An 18,146-nucleotide genomic window follows, 5' to 3' on the forward strand; every position below is an offset into this window, starting at 1 on the left:
ATTTATTCCCATATAATATATAATAAAAATATGATTCATGAATGTTAAGAGAAGCTATATGTGTGATAGTAAAGTACTGTTTATTACAATAATTTGGGATTTGAATCCCAAAAAAATGAATGTAAATCCAATATTATAAATCTACTTGATATTTTATATACACACACATATATATATATACATATATACATATATATATATATATATATATATATATATATATATATATATATATATATATATATATATATATGTACGTACGTACGTACATACATACATACATACATATATAAATATATATTATTGACTCACAATTGGCAGGTTGTTACATAACACTAAGGGAGAATGTGATGTAATAAGGTGTAATTATTGTCTAATAATTTAATGGACCAGAGTCCAATGTTTTGGCTATACTCTGGTTCCCAGACTGTTCAGATGTTGTATTGTATTTCAGATTATTTGTCAGGTTTTTGTCCTCAATCTGCTCCTGTGTGTAGCACTAGTTTCCAACACATCTCTTTCAAAGCGCTCAGTTGTGTTTTAATATGATTTTTGGCTGTGAAATACTCATTCAGTGTAGTGATTAGGCACTGTAATGCACTCAAAACCAAAACATTACTCTTAATTTCAATATCTGTCTGTTTCAGTATCTGTGTCCTCAAGATCTGCAAGTATCAGCTTCTAAATGGTGTCATTTTGATGTCAACTTCTCTTTTTCTGTGAACTCTGCAGCACTTTCACACCAATCCTGAGGAACATCAGTAAACTGCAGGAAAGACAAAGAAAAAAAATCAACCATAATGAAAATGTTTTTGTTATTATCACTCACACACACACACACACAATAAACAAATTTCCTTGCCTTGCTCCGGCCATAAATCCAGCTGGCATAATCTTCCATGAACTCAAAAATCTCACTCCCATCAGAGCAGTCAGTGATCCAGAGGTGCCTACAAATACAAAACATAAATTCATTCATTCAATTGCTATATTTTAAGGCATACATTTCTATGTGTGTGTGTGTGTGTGTGTGTGTGTGTGTGTGCGCGCGCAGGTTTATGTGGTTTAATAAAGACACAAAACTGTATAATGACATGTAATATCAGGTGTGAATTATGTAATAATATTACTTTCCTAAGTAACAAGTAATGCATTGCTTTTAAAAAATAATAATAATAACGTAACGCAACATGTGACATTTATTAGCTTTTAAAGAATAAAATGCTGATTTGAAATTAAAGTAGTCACAATGAATCACGCAGTCAAGCAGAGAATGTGCCCTATATCATACTTGCCAACATTTGTCTCTGATAATTCTGGAGACCGGAGGGAGGGGGTGTTCGTGGGTGAGGTCTCTGAGTAACCCTGTTGAGAACCAGGATAGGATGCAGCGGGTTTAGGGCGGCTGCTGCGATCGGTTACTGTACCAAAGTTGGTGACCTGGGTGTGCTTATAGACAGTACCAAAAAAAAAGGAGGGGGTGAAATTACGGGAGTTTTCCGGAAGAAATAACAAAACGGAATGGTTGCAGGACATTGGTCTGAAATACACGAGACTCCTGGGAAAAAAGGGAGTGTTGGCAGGTATGTCACACACCTGGAACAATAAGGCGCAAGATGTGTTTGCCGTGATTTGTTGCTATTTTCACACCAGCGCAACTCAAATAATCCTGTTTTCCGCCACGTTCTTTAAATAGCAAATCAATTTGAGCTACTTTGTAGACTCATGGGTGTGTGGCTCTAGACAGGAGGTGTGTTAAGGCGCACTGTTGGCACGTAGCTATTTTGAGGAACTGAAATAGTCTGAAATATGAAATTGATGAAAACATGAAACTGATAAATGAAAAAAAAAATGAAAGAATTATAATGTTTCAAAAAAATATTATTTACTACACAAGTATAAAAAACACTGCCTCCATGGCCTCTTAATGTTGGAGGGCTTTTTTTTTTGTTTATTAATGATAATTTGCTTTTGTATAATGTAATTATTATTATTATTATTATTATTAGCAGTATTATTTATTATATGCATATTTTATTTTTGTTTTTATAAAAACAAGTTTAGATGTGTCCATCTGTTGGGTTTTGGAGACATCTGCATCACCATACAGGGCATATAATAGGACGTGTGTCTGGATAGCACTATAGTCATAGTTTTTTGACTATATTTTGTTATTATTGTTCATTTGTTCTTTTGCTGGAAATAAGAACTGAATTTAGAAATAGTTTTGAAACAAATCTTTGTACTTAACAAACTAAATGAAATGTGTAACCTAATGGATGTCTCAGGAGAGTGCATACAACACTGTTTCCTTATCCACTAAAGTAAAGGAGTAAAGAGTAACAGTAAAGAGAAAGTAAAGCGCCGAATGGAGAAGGCTTATTCTTTATCCTCGCTCTGCAGATGATCTGTTTAACTGTGTTCTGTTAGTAAAGTGTTTAGTTTTTCAACTTACAAAGTCCGCCATGTAAATAGCAAATGTGCTTTAACATGACTCTTAAAGGGAATAGGAGACTCTAATTGGTTTAATTCATGTGATGCTCAAAACACACCCATAACCCAATAAGAAAATAAGCTCAACCCTGTTGATGGTACAAAAGTGGTACAAAAAAAATGGTACAAAAAAAAATGGTACAAAAAAAAATGGTACAAAAAAAAATGTACCAAAAATGGTAAAAAAAAAGTAGCAAACACATTGCTTTAAACTTTTAATAATCTGTAAATACGCCTGGGGTCAGAAAGTTGTTAGATTACATTATCCTGAATACTTTTTTGATGTGTTTTTTTAAAGGGAAATATAGGTGTAGGTTATACAATGCGTTCTTAATTACAGAGCTCCTCTATTTAAAAAAAACGAGACCAAGCCTTAGCCAGGTAAGAAAAAATGACTCTAAAGTAATGCAACCCATTGCATACCATAAAAAGTAACTAAGTATCGCAACTAGTGTTGGGGAATTCATTGTGTCTTGATGAATTTCTGATGAATGTATTACTCTCATTTAAATGCTTATTATAGTGATTTCAGTATTATTATTATTATCTATTGTATTATTACCCATACCTGTGGCATTATTATCAGGTATATGTGCTTTGGTAAATTAAAAAAGTAATTCTGTGTAAATGCAGTCAGAGATGAGAAGATAAAATAGAAGAGCAGCATTAATGTCACAATGAGGGTAGATTTATGAAAGCAAGGCCATAAGGACACCTGCATTCTTTTCTGTAACTCATTATAAGGCACACCTGCACGTGCGCCCACACTCATTTGTAATGACTTCTAAAAAATATGAGTATCCATGAACTTGAGCTGAACTTACAGTTGACAGCTCAGTGGACAGTGAACAAGATATATTGTTGAGCATTGTTTTTTGAGTCATCACTTTTGAAACAGGAAGGAAATACCTTAACTGGACATGGGTAAGACCCCTGAAAGACCCTGAGACTTTATTAGTGGCGGGCACCTGAGAGAATTAAGATCCCATTAGCGGAGAAGCTGATGGAGGTGTGTAATGTGTATATTTGGGTGGAGTATTAAGACACAGAAATGTATTGAAACTGTGTGCAAGCCTATGTTCGGCGGACATTTTAACGAACTGTCTCTGTTGTTACTGATGCTGTAACAATAAAATGCTTTGCCTAAAGACTTCGGAGATCATAGACTTTGTCTTTTTTTGAAGAGTTTGACTTTGAAACTTAGAAAATAATTTGAAGACCAGAATCTTTTTTCCACAACACTAGTTACTTTTTGGGAAGAAACTCAACATTGTAATGGATTACGAGAGCTTGAAAGCACGAGACTCCTGAAAGACCCAGAGACAGATGAGTCTTCGCATTGATCTCGTGGGACAACCTGAACACCCGCAGGTGACCTCTCACACCCGCAGCTTCTCCATAATGGGCGTCCAGCGTTCTCCAGCCTCCAGCGCCTAGACTGCAGCTCAGCACATTAGGTTTGGCCAGAGGAGAAATGGTCATGCCCAGCTAAGCCTGGTTTCTCTCTAGGTTTTTTCCCTTCACTTTCGTCAATTGGTGAAGTTTGTTCTTTGCCACTGTCGCCACTGGCTTGCTTAGTTTGAGACTTGTTGAGCTGCGTATACGTTAGATTTGCTCTTTAGTGTTTGGACTTTCAGCAGTAAAAGTTAAACCACACTGAACTGAACTTAAACTCTGAAACTGGACTGACACAGGATCAATCTACTCAAACTTCTTCTATGCTAAGCTGCTTTGACAATCTACATTGTAAAAGCGCTATAGAAGTAAACATGACTTCAATTGAATTGAATATAGAGTAACTGAGTAACATAACTAGTTACTTTTCTGGGGAATAGTTCAATATTGTAATGGATTACTTTCAAAAGTAACAAAAGGTCATACCCAGTGTTGGGGAAAGTTACTTTTGAAAGTAATCCATTACAATATTAAGTTACTCACCAACCCCCAAGTAACTAGTTGGATTACTTGGTTACCTTTTATAGTAAGTAATGTGTTACATTACTTTTGAGTTACTTTTCTGACCTGGCTGAGGTTTGATTTAATGGGGTTGCAGGGTTTTATTCTTCTCCTTTTTTAAATAGAGGAGCTCTGTATAACCTACACCTTCATTTACTGTAAATAAAATACTTAAAAATAATAAGAATTTAGGATAACCTTATCTTCTACTTGAAATGTAAGGCTCTGCCATCTTTGTATTTTTCTGTTTCCGCTGCAAAGGCATAACCTCGCAGATTCAACGTACGTATGTAAGTTCATTTTAATTCAGCAATTTATTTCTTAAAAGTAACTCTTGTTAAATTTGTAAAAAAAAAAAAAAAGAAATTCAAATATTACTATTTACTTTTTAAAAGTTATGCATGGCTTAACTTTGATACAAAACATTGTAATGTGTTAGCCCCAACACTGGATATGACCTAGTTGTACTTTATTAAGATGGGTAACAAGGACATGCCTTAGGAGTAGGGGTAGGGTAAACCCAAATAATTCGTATTTTGGCACTATAGGGCATTTCAATGTGGTGATGTCATTGCCTCATGAACATTTCAAGCTTGTGATCAAACCATTTCATAACTGTAAGAGGCAATTCAATCATAACTTCATGTTAAAACAGCGATCATAACATTATTTATCAATATGTGGTTCTATTTGGATTCTCACAAGCTATAGAAATTAAACATGTAAAACAGGAAATACATTGGGACCACTGTTTTTGTTTACATCAAAATGGTCTATAGAATACATTATGCCTACAGAGATTCCTTGTAAACCAGGGGTCTGTTCTTCGTACCTCGCTTAAATGATCTAAGATGATTTGGCAGATCCTGGATCTTTTAATCTTGATAACTGATCTCTGGCTAATTTGGTTCTTCAAACAAGTTCGTGAATCAGATTAAAATGTCTGGTTAAACTGATCTGAGATCGCTGCATGTGTTGTGAAGGACAGATCTATCGATCCTCGAAATCATGATCAGCTATGCAGCGATTGGCTGACGGCACAGCAGCGTAATGACATCATCTGATTAATATTCAATTATCCATGTGAGCAAAATTACGTCAAATTAGCAGTAAATGGTTTGTTAAATATGACACCCAATAACCTTCCACATTTGTTGTGAGCGGCAGGCTTTACACTTTCATGTTTCAACAGTATTTATCATGCATTTCAATGCATATCAATGTGTTTAGTTCTGCATTTAGAAAAGATTTTCTTTATTATAGTAGCCTTTTTTTAATCGGTGTAAAGAATAACTGGATGTTTACAAAAGCGTTTTGATATTGGTAAAGGTGTCTGCAACTTTTATGAAGCATTAAATCACCGTCATATTAACTGTTAAAACATGTTTATTACTGCATAAATGTATTATTGCTTTAAAAAAATCACATATTGTGCATGCCTATTATCATACACAAATTGTACTAAAGCGATCTTAAAAGTACATAACAATCTTTGCACCACAAGGTGGCAGTCTTTGTACTTTCATTTCGGGGGTGCAGACAATAATATAAGTTTTATTCATATAAAACTTTATTTGTTTTATTAATAACTATCACTTTATAAAGGTTTAAAAAATTTAGTATTTTCCCAAGTGTATATAACTACTACTGTAAGAAAATATCTGAATTCGGTACATACTTCTGTATTTGGCTTGAACTGAGCCGATCTAATCCTGTTTATATGAATTAAACCTGCTTCCGACCAGGTTTGAGCTAGCAGAACTGTTTTTATGACAACAACTCTCAGGTCAATTTTGAAGAACGAAACGATCCTGGATCATGTCAAATCGTCAATAACCAAATCCAGCTAACTGTGTAATCCACGTACGAAGAACGGAACCCAGATCAACAAGTGTGTGTGTGTGTGTGTTGTGTGATTTGTAAAGACAGTGATTTACCCAGAGAAACCCAGATATCTTTGTCATTCTTTGACATCTGATAAGCACCAACAAATGCTGCTACGCCAAACATCAGACCAGCAACCAGAGAGATGAAACTACCTGCAGCAGAAACAGGAGACCGCTGACCATATTAGGAGCTTTCAGTGAAGTTACAGGAGGTTTAGGTTTGAACAAACAGGTAATGTGTAAAAATTAATGTTTGATAATGAAATTTGTATCTTTGGGCTTTGTATGGCAATTTGTCTTTATTCATAAGCAAAACTGTTAAAATGTCAGACACTAAATTGCTTGAAATTTGCTTAAAGGGGCTAATAATTTTGTCCCTAAAATCGTGTTTAAAAAATTGAAAACTGCTTATATTCTAGCCGAAATAAGAAATAAGACTTTAATTCAGAAGAATAAATATTATCAGACACACTGTGAAAAAAAATCTTTGCTCTGTTAAACATCATTTGGGAAATATTTAAAAAAGAAATTCAAAGGAGGGACTAATAATTCTGATTTCAACAGTATACATACACACATACACATTGGCTTTATTATTTTTGTAGATGTACAGTGCTCATCATATATGAGTACACACTTCACAAATCTCTCATTCAAATTAATATTATCTAATGGAAAGCTTTACAGTATAACGTTTGTGCACATACATTAGATTAGTCAGTACTGAAGCCTAATGTGGAGGTAACCTAACAAAAGAGCTTATAATAAATAACGGTCCAAAATTAGTACACCTACATTTATAAGCTAGGGAAAATATTAAATAAAACAAGTAAAAAGAGCAAATTAAAAGAGAAAAAACGTATAATAAAAGAGAAAAAAACGTATTACAATTTGTTGAAATTGTGTAGTTTTTTATTTCCCTCCAATGTTTCACAATAAATTTAAATGTATTATCTTTCTATTTCTAAAAATGTTCGGTGACTATTATCTTAATAAAAATATTTGTTTAATAAATCTGTTTTGTTCAAAAGCACTACAATATATGATCTATATTCACTGAGAAATTGATAAAAATATTCATTTTCAAACTGGGGTTTACTCAATTATGTTGAGCACTGTATTTGTTCATACACAGCCATATATCTCATATTTTCTTTTGGAAGAATAAGCACTTGTGTAGTATGGCAAATGTTAACAAGCCGTTAATTGAGTGGGTTTCATTTTAGATATATTTTGTCGTTTAACGTTAAGTATCAAACATACTCCAACACTAAACCAACTTCATTGTCGAGTGTATCGCTACCTGCTTTAGCATAACCGACAATCCCTCCTATCGTTATAAGAGCAGCATAACCATAACCAAGCCAATCCATAGACATGTTTGCAGGCTTTCAAAACAAAGAATATAACAATGGATGTTTTGAAAGTAAAACTAAAGCCGCTTCACTTCTGAACTTCCTGAAACACTACAGGTACATAAAGTTCCAAGTTATTTTCAAAATAAAAGTCTTCATGCTTACGCGAGGGTTTTCCTATTTTTTATTTTTTTAGGTTTATCAGATTGTTTGAAATTAAAGTTATTTTTCTCTAATAATTTGTATTACTATAAATGACTATTATATAAATCATATGAAACATAAATGTTGTAGATTTAGATCACAATACAAACCAAAATGATTTTTCAAAACAGATTTTTAAAAAATGTAAAAATTTTAAAGCCCCATATACAGTTTTTTGGCTCATATTATGAATCGGAATTGTTTTATATTTGCTTCCACTGGCGATGAACTGTTTACTAGATGAACCTGCGTGATTTTTTGCATGATGATCCACATCTAGAATTCACATAAAATCATAATAAGAGCATATTTGAGTAATTAGTTAGATGAATATTACAATGAATGATTGTATACCTGGCCTGTTATCAAAATGATGATGGTTTAAACTTTTAAAAACAATAGACATAATATTGACAATCAAGACAAATTAATATGCAGGGTGAGTCAAAAAGAATACCAACTTTGAAAATCTGTATTTAATCAAAGAAACATAACCCTTTGATAATTAATTAATGTGAAGAGTACTTAGCAACAGGTTTTTTTTTCCAGTAGAGAACAGGTTCATAGGTGTTCAATATGACCCCCTTCAGACGTGACATCAACCCAAAAGTTGTGGTATTCTTTTTGAATCACCTTGTTTTAACCAATAAAATATAAGTATTAAAAATGCTAAATACCTAGTCAGCTAAATACAAAATACATGTGCTGCATCCCAATTCGCATACTTATATTACGCCCTAAAAGTATGCTCTATTTTTGTGAAGGAAAAGTAGTTTGCCAGCTTTGGGACATACTTCTTCCTCGTCAACAGAGCGTTACGTCGTTACTGTCACTCATCTAAACACATTCCACATTTTTTTTTATATTACCTACCTTACAGGAGGAGAAGCAGCATCAGGATAATCTGCCAATCGCGAGTCTTTCATGCACAGAAATATCCTCAGGTGTTTGGATAATACATTCAGAAGTTAATGTCCAAACATATCTTGATAAGTTCACATTGTTGTTGTAGCTAGATGTAATATAACACGGAAAAAACGTGGTTTAAATATTTCCCAGGAAACTATTTACTCATTAATAGTCATTCAAACAACTTTACCCAAACCTCTCTACTTGACGGTTGGTCTTGTGGGTCCGCCATGTTTGTAGTTTATATAAACTTTTTACCCAACTTAGTTTTAATCAAATTCACGTCCAATACGTAATGTATCGGTAATATTAGAGTATGGACGGTTCTACTCTACACAAATTTACCAGAAATAGTAAACCATCCCCACTGAAAAAGCTTAAACCAGCCGTAGGCTGGTTGGCTGGTTTTAGCTGGTCAACCAGGCTGGTTTTAGAGTGGTTTTGGCCACTTTCAGACTGGTTTCCAGCCATTTCCAGCTAAAACCAGCTTGACCAGCCTAGCCAGGCTGGGAGTCCAGCCAAAACCAACTGTGTCCAGCTCAGACCAGGCTGTTCAAGCTGGTTTTAGCTGGTCATTTTCCAGCCTGACCAGCTAAGACCAGGCTGGAAATGGCTGGAAACCAGCCTGAAAAGTGGCCAACACCCCTCTAAAACCAGGGTGGAAACTAACTAACTAGTATACGGGAAACTTTGGTATACTCTTCTTCAACATAATATGGTTTGGGTTTCTATTTTTAAATACTATTTAGGACAGATAGTATGCAAATTGGGACAAGCGATGATATTCTCTTTGTAGTGGTTGACTAACTTTAGGATCCCCCATGACTGTAAACATGTTCAAAGTTATAGATATACACTATCTCTCATTAATATGATCTGTTTAAAAAATTACTTTAATATTATGACAAGTTTTAAAAACAGAGGTCAGTGGAAGTAATGCAGACATGTGCGTTTATGCTAGCAACATGCTAACTCATGTCAGAATCATGCTAGCAATATACTAAATTAATCCTAAAGTCTAAATATAATGATTATATTTTACCAGAAAACATCTAAACTGTAAAAAGGAACCTTATTAAACTGAAAATAAACCACAAAAACCTATCAGTGGAGATTTAACAGTGACTTGCTGTGCATATAGCCCAGGTGTGGGCAAACTTGATTCTGGAGGGCCAGTGTCCTGCATGGTTTAGCTCCAACCCTATTCAAACAGACCTCCCTATAGAGTGCAAGTGATCTTGAAGACACTGATTAGTTTGTTCAGGTGTGTTTGACTAGTGTTGAAACAAAACTCTGCAGGGACACTGGCCCTCGAGGATCAAGTTTGCCCATCCCTGATATAGCCTGTTCATAAGATACCTTTCATTTGCAAAGCTAAAATTTGGTACAACAAACTTTTAGCCTCGGCTTTCTCAAAGCAACTTTACAGTTTGTGTTGCATTTAATATCTTAAAAACTTAAAATTTATAATTATGTGCCATTTAATTGGCCCCTTGGCTTTTTGCAGAGTTTCAGTCTCTCAACATTAATATAAAATCAAGCTTTCTGATAAAATACATTAGTCAGCCGGATGCAGACTAAAAATAAATGTACCATAAATCTCAACGAGGTCCTCCATTAAAAGCACCGACTACAGGCTCTCTTCAGTCGTATTTTCAATCACTAAAAAAATGGCAACTATGTGCAACCAAGGCTATTTAATTGCCCTTCGTGGAAATTTTGTTTCACAACACACATCTAAAACAACACTTAATATAAAAAGTACAGCAGTTACAGGGAATTATTGATGATTAAAAGCCACTTTAGATTGCAAAATTGGATTTGTGGAGCAAGCAATGGATGTAAATAAATAAGGCCAAGGAAAGCAGATTTCACATCAGTAACACTCTCTCAGTTTATGAACAGAAGATGTCATTTCATCAGTGGGCTGTAGGCTTGAGAAGGAGTGAACATTCTAATATATATATATATATATGACCAAAGCAGTCGAACCAGGGTCAGTCCAAGCAGCCAAATTCAGCCAACAGGGCAGAGCCGGCCCAAGGCATGAGCGAACTAACCGGCTGCTCAGGGCCCCGTGGCCACCAGGGGGCCCCCAAGAGTGCATGAAATTACTGAGTGACTTTCGCTTTAGTTTAAGTTTGTTGAGTTGTGAATTAGAGGTGGGATAAAATATATGCTCACTTATCGTCTTATCGTGTTATTTCAGACCGCGATACCTTCTCTGGCGCCAAGATATTTATCTAAATTTACAAGAGATCTGAATTACTTAATTAGTTTTTCACACTGACTGCAGCAGATAACTGCTTTAGCTACAGTACACCCAGCAGCCACCAGGTGGCGCATCCCATAATGGCAAATAATCAGGGTAATCTAAATCTAAAAACATGAACAGGGCCAATGGACAGTCTGAGGCAATGTCAACTGAAGAAGAAGCAAAGGTAAACGAAACAAAATTTGGAGGACAAAAAAAAAAACACTAGAAAAGTTTGAACACCTCAAAAATTCAAGAAGGTGCAACTCAATCAATCTCTAGCTTCCATGATCATGGATCAGCGGTCATATCATGTGCTCAAATTCCAAGATGTCCTCGCTGCAGCCCACAGCTTTATGATGTAGACAACTATGTAGCGGACCTTGTACACTAAGGTAAGGCCCATGCTACTGTGAAGGTTGGGTTTAAGGTATGGAGAGGTGTAGGGGATCATTCTTGTACCGCCCACTAAGGTAAAACCCATGCTACTGTGATGGTTGGGTTTAGGGTAGGGAAGGTGTAGGTCAGTGGTTCTTAAACTTTTTTCATCAAGTACCACCTCAGAAAAAAATAGTCTCTCCAAGTACCACCAAAATGAGCAGATTGAAATACAGTAGCGTAGTAGGCCCAGTAAAGCAGCTACAACTCTGCACAATTAAAAAAACGTGGCAGATTACCCCAGAAATATAGGCTATATGTCATTTATGGCAATATTATATACGTATTTTTTTATCAATTTTGAAATGTGTATATTATGTACATGACATATTTCGTTCCCCCGCGTACCACTAGAAGGAAGCCTGCGTACCACTAGTGGTACACGTACCACAGTTTGAGAACCACTGGTGTAGGGTATGGTCAACTACGTAGTGGACCTTATACTGCCCACTAAGGTAACGCCCATGCTACTGTGACGGTTGGGTATAAGGTAGGAAGAGGTGTAGGCGATCCTTCTTGTACTGCCCACTAAGGTAATGCTCATGCTACTGTGATGGTTGGGTTTAGGGTAGAGGGAGGTGTAGGCGATCGTCAACTACGTAGTGGACCTTGCACTGCCCACTAAGGTAATGCTCATGCTACTGTGATGGTTGGGTTTAGGGTAGAGGGAGGTGTAGGCGATCGTCAACTACGTAGTGGACCTTGTACTGACCACTAAGGTAACACCTATGCAATTGTGACGGTTGAGTTTAAGGTAGATGGAGGTGTAGAAAATCAATGTTGTACTACACAGTGCACACTAAAGTAACGCCCATGCTACTGCGACAGTTGAGTTTAAGGTAGGAAGAGGTATAGGCGATCATTCTTGTATCGTCCACCATGGTAACGCTCATGCTACTGTGACAGGTTTAGAGTAAGGGGAGGTGTAGGCAATCATTCTTGTATCGTCCACTATGGTAAGGCCCATGCTACTGTGACGCTTGGGTTTTGGGTAGGGGGAGGTGCAGGCAATCATTCTTATACCACCCACTAAGGTAACACCCATGATACTGTGACGATTAGGTTTAGAGTAGTGAAATGTGTAGGCAATCATCAACTACATAGTGGACCTTGTACTGCCCACTAAGGTAACGTCCATGCTACTGTGATGGTTGGATTAAGGGTAGGGGGAGGTGTAGGCGATCATCAACTACAAAGTGGAACTTGTACTGCCCACTAAGTTAACACCCATGCTACGTTGACGGTCGGGTTAAGGGTAGGGGGAGGTGTAGGTGTAGGCGTACGTCAACTACATACTGGACCTAGTATTGCCCCCAAAGTAACGCCCATGCTACTGTGACGGTTGGGTTTAGGGTCGGGGGAAGTGTAGGCAATCATTCTTGTACCGCCCCCTGTGGTAACGCTCATGCTGCTGTGACAGTTAGATTTGGGTAAGAGGAAGTGTAGGCGATCGTCAACAAACTAGTGGACCTTGTACTGCCCACTAAGGTAACGCCCACCATGCTACTATGATGGTTTGGTTTAGGGTAGGGGGAGTGGGGGGAGGTGTAGGCGATCGTCAGCTACATAGCGGAACTGGTCAACTACGTCATCAAGCTGCAAACTGCAATGAGAACTGTCTCACAAATTCGGGCACTGATGAGCTTGGTTCACTACACATTGGGACAGTGAGTGTACAACATCAAAACTGGAATTTATAACCAACACTAGAATTATTATTTTTCATTTATATATTTTAGGAAGTTTTTAAACGTATTTTACAAGTAAATAATTTGATTGTCACTGGCTTGAGCCTCGGCTGGGTTAGTTGGCATTTCTGTGTGGAGTTTGCATGTTCTCCCCATGTTGGTGTGGTTTTTCCTTCAGTTTCCCCCACAGTCCAAAGACATGTCCCATAGGAGAGTTGGGTAATTTATATTGTCCATAATGTATGTGAGTGAATGAGTGTGTTGTGGCTGGAAGGTCATCTGCTGGATAAGTTGGTGGTTCATTCTGCTGTGGCAATCCCTGATTAATAAAGGGACTAAGCCAAAAGAAAATAAATTTCCTATCTATGTCTATTTTTTCAGTTTTTAAAAATAAACTATCCTATGTTGGTTAGGCAGGCTTTGAAACATGACAGCTGGTTTAATCTGGTTTAGCTACTCATGACCAGCAAAAAAAAAAACAACCTAACCTGTGCTGGTGTTTTCAACAGGGACATGCAGCAAGAACTATATAATGAGCCTTCGTGAAATTTCAATCTCACAAAACTGGAAAAAAAAACCCTCAGGCTTTCTTATAAAATACAGCCAATCTCCGAAAGTGGCCTGAAATGACAGTACTCAGCGAGATCCTCCATTAAAAGTGGCCGCATCTTTGATGACTACATATTTAGTCATATTTCAAGTGTATTTATCAAACATACAACATTGCTGTGTTCATAGAGCAAGCAATGGTTTTCTCGAAGTAAGAAATAAATCTATAACACACAGAGTTCCAGATGTCAAAATGCACAAAACTTTATCTGACAAAGCAGCAACACTATGATGACAGCTGCTGCATTTGATAACATAGATATGTGAAATATAATACCATCGGTCACTGAGTTTGTTCACAGAATTTGATCGGCAATGAAATTCACAAAGGAGAAAGTGTCTGCAGTCTGCAACTGGACAGCAGCGAGTTTATCTCAAGAGAATGGGTCATTCTACAAAAAAGCCCAATTGTGGTATGGCAAAATGGCTAAAAATTTACTTATTTTGCTAACATTATAACAATCTATAACCTTTCGACATGCATAAATTACAGCTCAATTATCTACTGCTGTTAGTTCATTTACGCACAGATATACTTGCTATAAAAAAAACATTTGTACATTTATAACGAAGTAATCGCCTCACAGCAAAAAGCTGGCTGGTTTGAGCCTCGGCTCTGTGTGGAGTTTGCATGTTCTCCCCGTGTCCGTGTGCATTTCATCCTGTGCTCCGGTTTCCCCACAAGTCCAAAGACATGTGGTATAGGCGAATTGGTTAGCCTTCCGAGTCACCAACATTGGTTTAGGATCCGATAGCAGCGGACACCCGAAACACGCTTCATGGTAGTTATCTTACTAAAGCACTTACATTAAACACATTTAAATAATTTACTTTAATTATTACTACTGGACTGTGAAGAGACTTTCAACCAGCACAACAAAAAAAAAATGCCTCTGAAGACAATCACCTACTGCACCTTTAACTTAGGTTTCATGCCAACTTTAAACTGTTGATCTGAAAAAAAGTTTAGAATGACCCCTTTTACACCACTTTGTAATAATGTGCAGCACATCGCTGAACCTTCTCAATCGATAGTTTTTCTCAGAATGAATAATCTCAAACTGCAATGCTATTTCTTTGAACAGAACCCATGCGATGCATTAGCCAATTCCACAGATCGAAAGGCAACCATGTACACCATTTATAGTGCGCAAACGTCACTGTTGCTAGCAACTGTGGTTTAAGTGGTTAAAAGTATCGTACTGTTATTTTTAAACACAATTATAAAGCATTCGTACAGGAAAACTAAAACCCCCCAACAATGTTTAAAAATTGTTTTTTTTTTTTCACTTTTTGTCTTTTCCTTGCGTTTTGGAGCTGCTTGTGCCCTCCGTAGTCACCTCCTCTCCTAGAATCCGAACTCTTTTACCTCTCAAAGGCACAAGTGGATCCAAAAGAGCTTCCTTTGAGAAGAAAAAACAATTATTAATGTGTTTTTGCTTATACCTGCACTCTACTTCAACTTTCTACATGCAATTATGGTTCCTGCGCGAACACTAATTATACAGCACTCAAGCTTGTTTAGACATTCTCATGTAGTGTGGTCAAAGAGCTACATGTTGATCAATTTGTACAGGGGAAAAAAAGGTTAAAAGTTTATTCAGGGGTCAGCAACCTGTGGCGTTAAAGCTGGATGCAGCTCTTAACCCCCGTGTTGTATGTTGCTATTTCGATGGCAAATGTGAGCGCAGTTTTAGACGAGAATGCATTCATGTAATACAAACTCGCAAGTCTCTTTGCTCATACTGTATATGTTACAGTATTTACAACTTTTTGTTAATGAATGCTAAAGAGTTAATTATAGTGAACTGATAAAATGTAATACAAATTTTTGTTGTACTACAGTAAAATGTGCTGTATTGTAGTCTATTGCAGTGGATCTGGAAAGTATTGGTAGTGCTTCACTTTTTCCACATTTGTTTATGTTACAGCCTTGCAAAATGAATTCAATTAATTTATTTCCTCAAAATTCTACACACAATACCTCATAATGACAATGTGAAAAAAGAGTTTTTGAAATTGTTGCAAATTTATTCAAAATAAAAAGCCTGAAAAAATCACATGTACATCAGTATTCATAGCCTTTGCTCAATACTTTGTTGATGCTCCTTTGGCAGCGATTACAGCCTCAAGTCTTTTTGAATATGACGCCACAAGCTTGGCACACCTGTTTTGGGGATTTTCTGCCCATTTCTCTTTGCAGCACCTCTCAAGCTCTATCAGGTTGGAAGGCAAGCGACGATGTACAGACATTTTCAGATCTCTCCAGAGATGTTCAATAGAATTTAGGTCTGGGCTCTGGCTGGGCCACTCAAATACATTATGCGAGTTGTTATGAAGCCACTCCATTGATGTTGGCGGTGTGCTTTGGATGTCTCTGTATATTGCAGGATGTCTCTGTACATTGCTGCATTCATTTTTCCCTCAATCCTGACTAGTCTTCCAGTTCCTGCTGCTGAAAACCCTCCCCACAGCATGATGCTGCCACCACCATGCTTCACTGTAGGGATGGTATTAGCCTGGTGATGAGCGGTGCCTGGTTTTCTCCAAATGTAACCTCTGGCATTCACTCCAAGCAGGGGCGCTTCCAACCCCTGTGGCTGATGATTTTGCTGTTGATATTAATAATTTAAATGTACTTAAGAAAATTCACAATACTTCAATATAGGGCTGGGCGATTTTTCCGATTTTTTCGATTAATTCGAATTTATGTTTTAAGACGATTTAATTTTGAATGAAATCGAGAAATCACGATTTTTAAAAATATATATATTTAATACATTATAATGGCACCAATGCGCTTGGGTTCACTCTGTATGAAGCAGGAAGCACACCAGAAGCGCCTCTCGGCGACGCGCCGCACAGCACCACGCCATGGATTTTAGAATTCTAAACAGGTTTCTGTACACACACCGACGCCGCCCAGCCACGATTCATGAAGCAGTTCTCATTTCAGCCGGCCCACAGAGCGCCATCTGATTAGTTTCATGTTAAATATCATGCGAATGTGCGTGTTTGGTGTGTGATAGTTTAAACTGCCATGTCCGCACTGTGTCACGGTGCTTCTGGTGTGCGACCTGCTTGACTGCCTGTTAAAGCGTTAAGTCATGTAGGATTTTACTTGTTGCACGTCTGTGTGGATTGTCAAGATATATTCCCTCATCAAGTCGATAAACTCGATCTCAACATGTATGAAGGACGTAAAAGCCTGCCATGTGAAAAAACGCGCCGATCTTTTGGTTTGAACACGAGTAGAAGTGAGGGACTGTAGCAGTGAAAATGAAAGTACCCGCCCCCTTGACGTCATTTAGCGGACCTAGATGAAAACCAGACAGATCAGCCAGCATAATAGAGAGTGGAGCAAAGTGCATCAAGTGATCGGTATTTAAAAGGGGAAAAAAAGATAAATAGATTCAATATATTATTTTATATTAGGCACATCTGGTGCTTGTATTTGCTCCTGCTATACGTCCACAACTTCACACATTGGGTTAAATTAGGCTTTACAGTTTCCATGTTCATTCCTTTTTCTTCCACTGAATCTTTTTTAGAAAAAGGCAGCAGCATTACAACCTGTCATTCAATCAGAAGACAAAGTCAAAGCCGAGCTGACAGCCGATCTTTCCAAGGCTCAGCAAAACTTGCAAAAAATACCTCTGTATTCCTGCAACTGCAATATTTACACAAATATTTTTTATTCAAATCTTCAGCAACGATATTTAACTTGTGAATTTGTTTTACATTTATTTACACCTTGACCGATTTTTGTATGACATGCCCATTAAAAATACAATGTTCCTTAACCAGATGGTTTTTCAAGTTACTTATAAAGAGAATGTTACTTCAGTCATGTTGTTGTAATGTTTTGAGAAGACTAGTAACACAATAAAAAAAAAAATCGAAATCGAAATCGTGAATCGGTCAAACTTTGTAAAAAACCTAGATTTTTTTATTTTATTTTTTGCTAAATCGCCCAGCCCTACTTCAATAAATAAATTGCACTAAATTATTGTTGATTAATTGGCGCCACCAACGTAGCTGATTTACCACCACTCCCAGTCCCCGATCTTTGTTGACAGCACGCACACACCTTCAACCGATAGCAATGGTAATTTTTTAGGAAACAACAACGGGTATGTTTGTCATACATGCATATCTTCACTTATTATCACCAGGACTCTTCCTTTTGATCGAAAGTGACCTATTGTTTTAAAGAGTTGAAAAGTACAGTAGGCTATAATGCCTCTTAAAGTTGTTTTCCTCATTTTTAAATACGTTCAATAAATGTTTGATGTGAAGAATACATTTCATTTTAAAAACGTCTATATCTGTGTCTTGAAGTGTTTCCACATAT

The 18,146-nt window shown here is 36.9% G+C and overlaps 1 protein-coding gene and 1 long non-coding RNA gene across 2 annotated transcripts; one reads left to right on the top strand and one right to left on the bottom strand.

Moving 5' to 3' along the window:
* Positions 1-307: 307 nt before the first annotated feature.
* On the bottom strand, positions 308-7,813 carry tmem14cb (transmembrane protein 14Cb). Its single transcript, NM_001004610.2, has 4 exons — positions 7,639-7,813; positions 6,387-6,488; positions 863-950; positions 308-766 (listed from the first exon to the last, which is right to left on the bottom strand). The coding sequence occupies exons 1-4, from the start codon at positions 7,712-7,714 to the stop codon at positions 703-705; spliced, it is 330 nt and encodes a 109-aa protein (NP_001004610.2). The 5' UTR covers positions 7,715-7,813; the 3' UTR covers positions 308-702.
* A 4,285-nt stretch (positions 7,814-12,098) lies between these two features.
* LOC147831135 (uncharacterized) lies at positions 12,099-16,191 on the top strand. The gene is made up of 3 exons (XR_015525431.1): positions 12,099-14,302; positions 14,520-15,430; positions 15,690-16,191. It is a non-coding gene; the product is annotated as an uncharacterized LOC147831135 (long non-coding RNA).
* Positions 16,192-18,146: the final 1,955 nt, after the last annotated feature.

The sequence above is a fragment of the Danio rerio genome, chromosome 24 (assembly GCF_052040795.2).
Source record: "Danio rerio strain M-AB ecotype USA chromosome 24, GRCz13ab, whole genome shotgun sequence".
NCBI classification, from domain to species: domain Eukaryota; kingdom Metazoa; phylum Chordata; class Actinopteri; order Cypriniformes; family Danionidae; genus Danio; species Danio rerio.

Excerpts from the sequence above, each read along its gene's own strand:
- tmem14cb (NM_001004610.2), bottom strand. The coding sequence starts at position 7,714 with ATGTCTATGGATTGGCTTGGTTATGGTTATGCTGCTCTTATAACGATA. Across the intron at positions 6,489-7,638 it reads TGTCGGTTATGCTAAAGCAG|GTAGTTTCATCTCTCTGGTT; the intron begins GTAGCGATACAC and ends TTTCTGCTGCAG. Across the intron at positions 951-6,386 it reads AGATATCTGGGTTTCTCTGG|GCACCTCTGGATCACTGACT; the intron begins GTAAATCACTGT and ends TTGTATTTGTAG.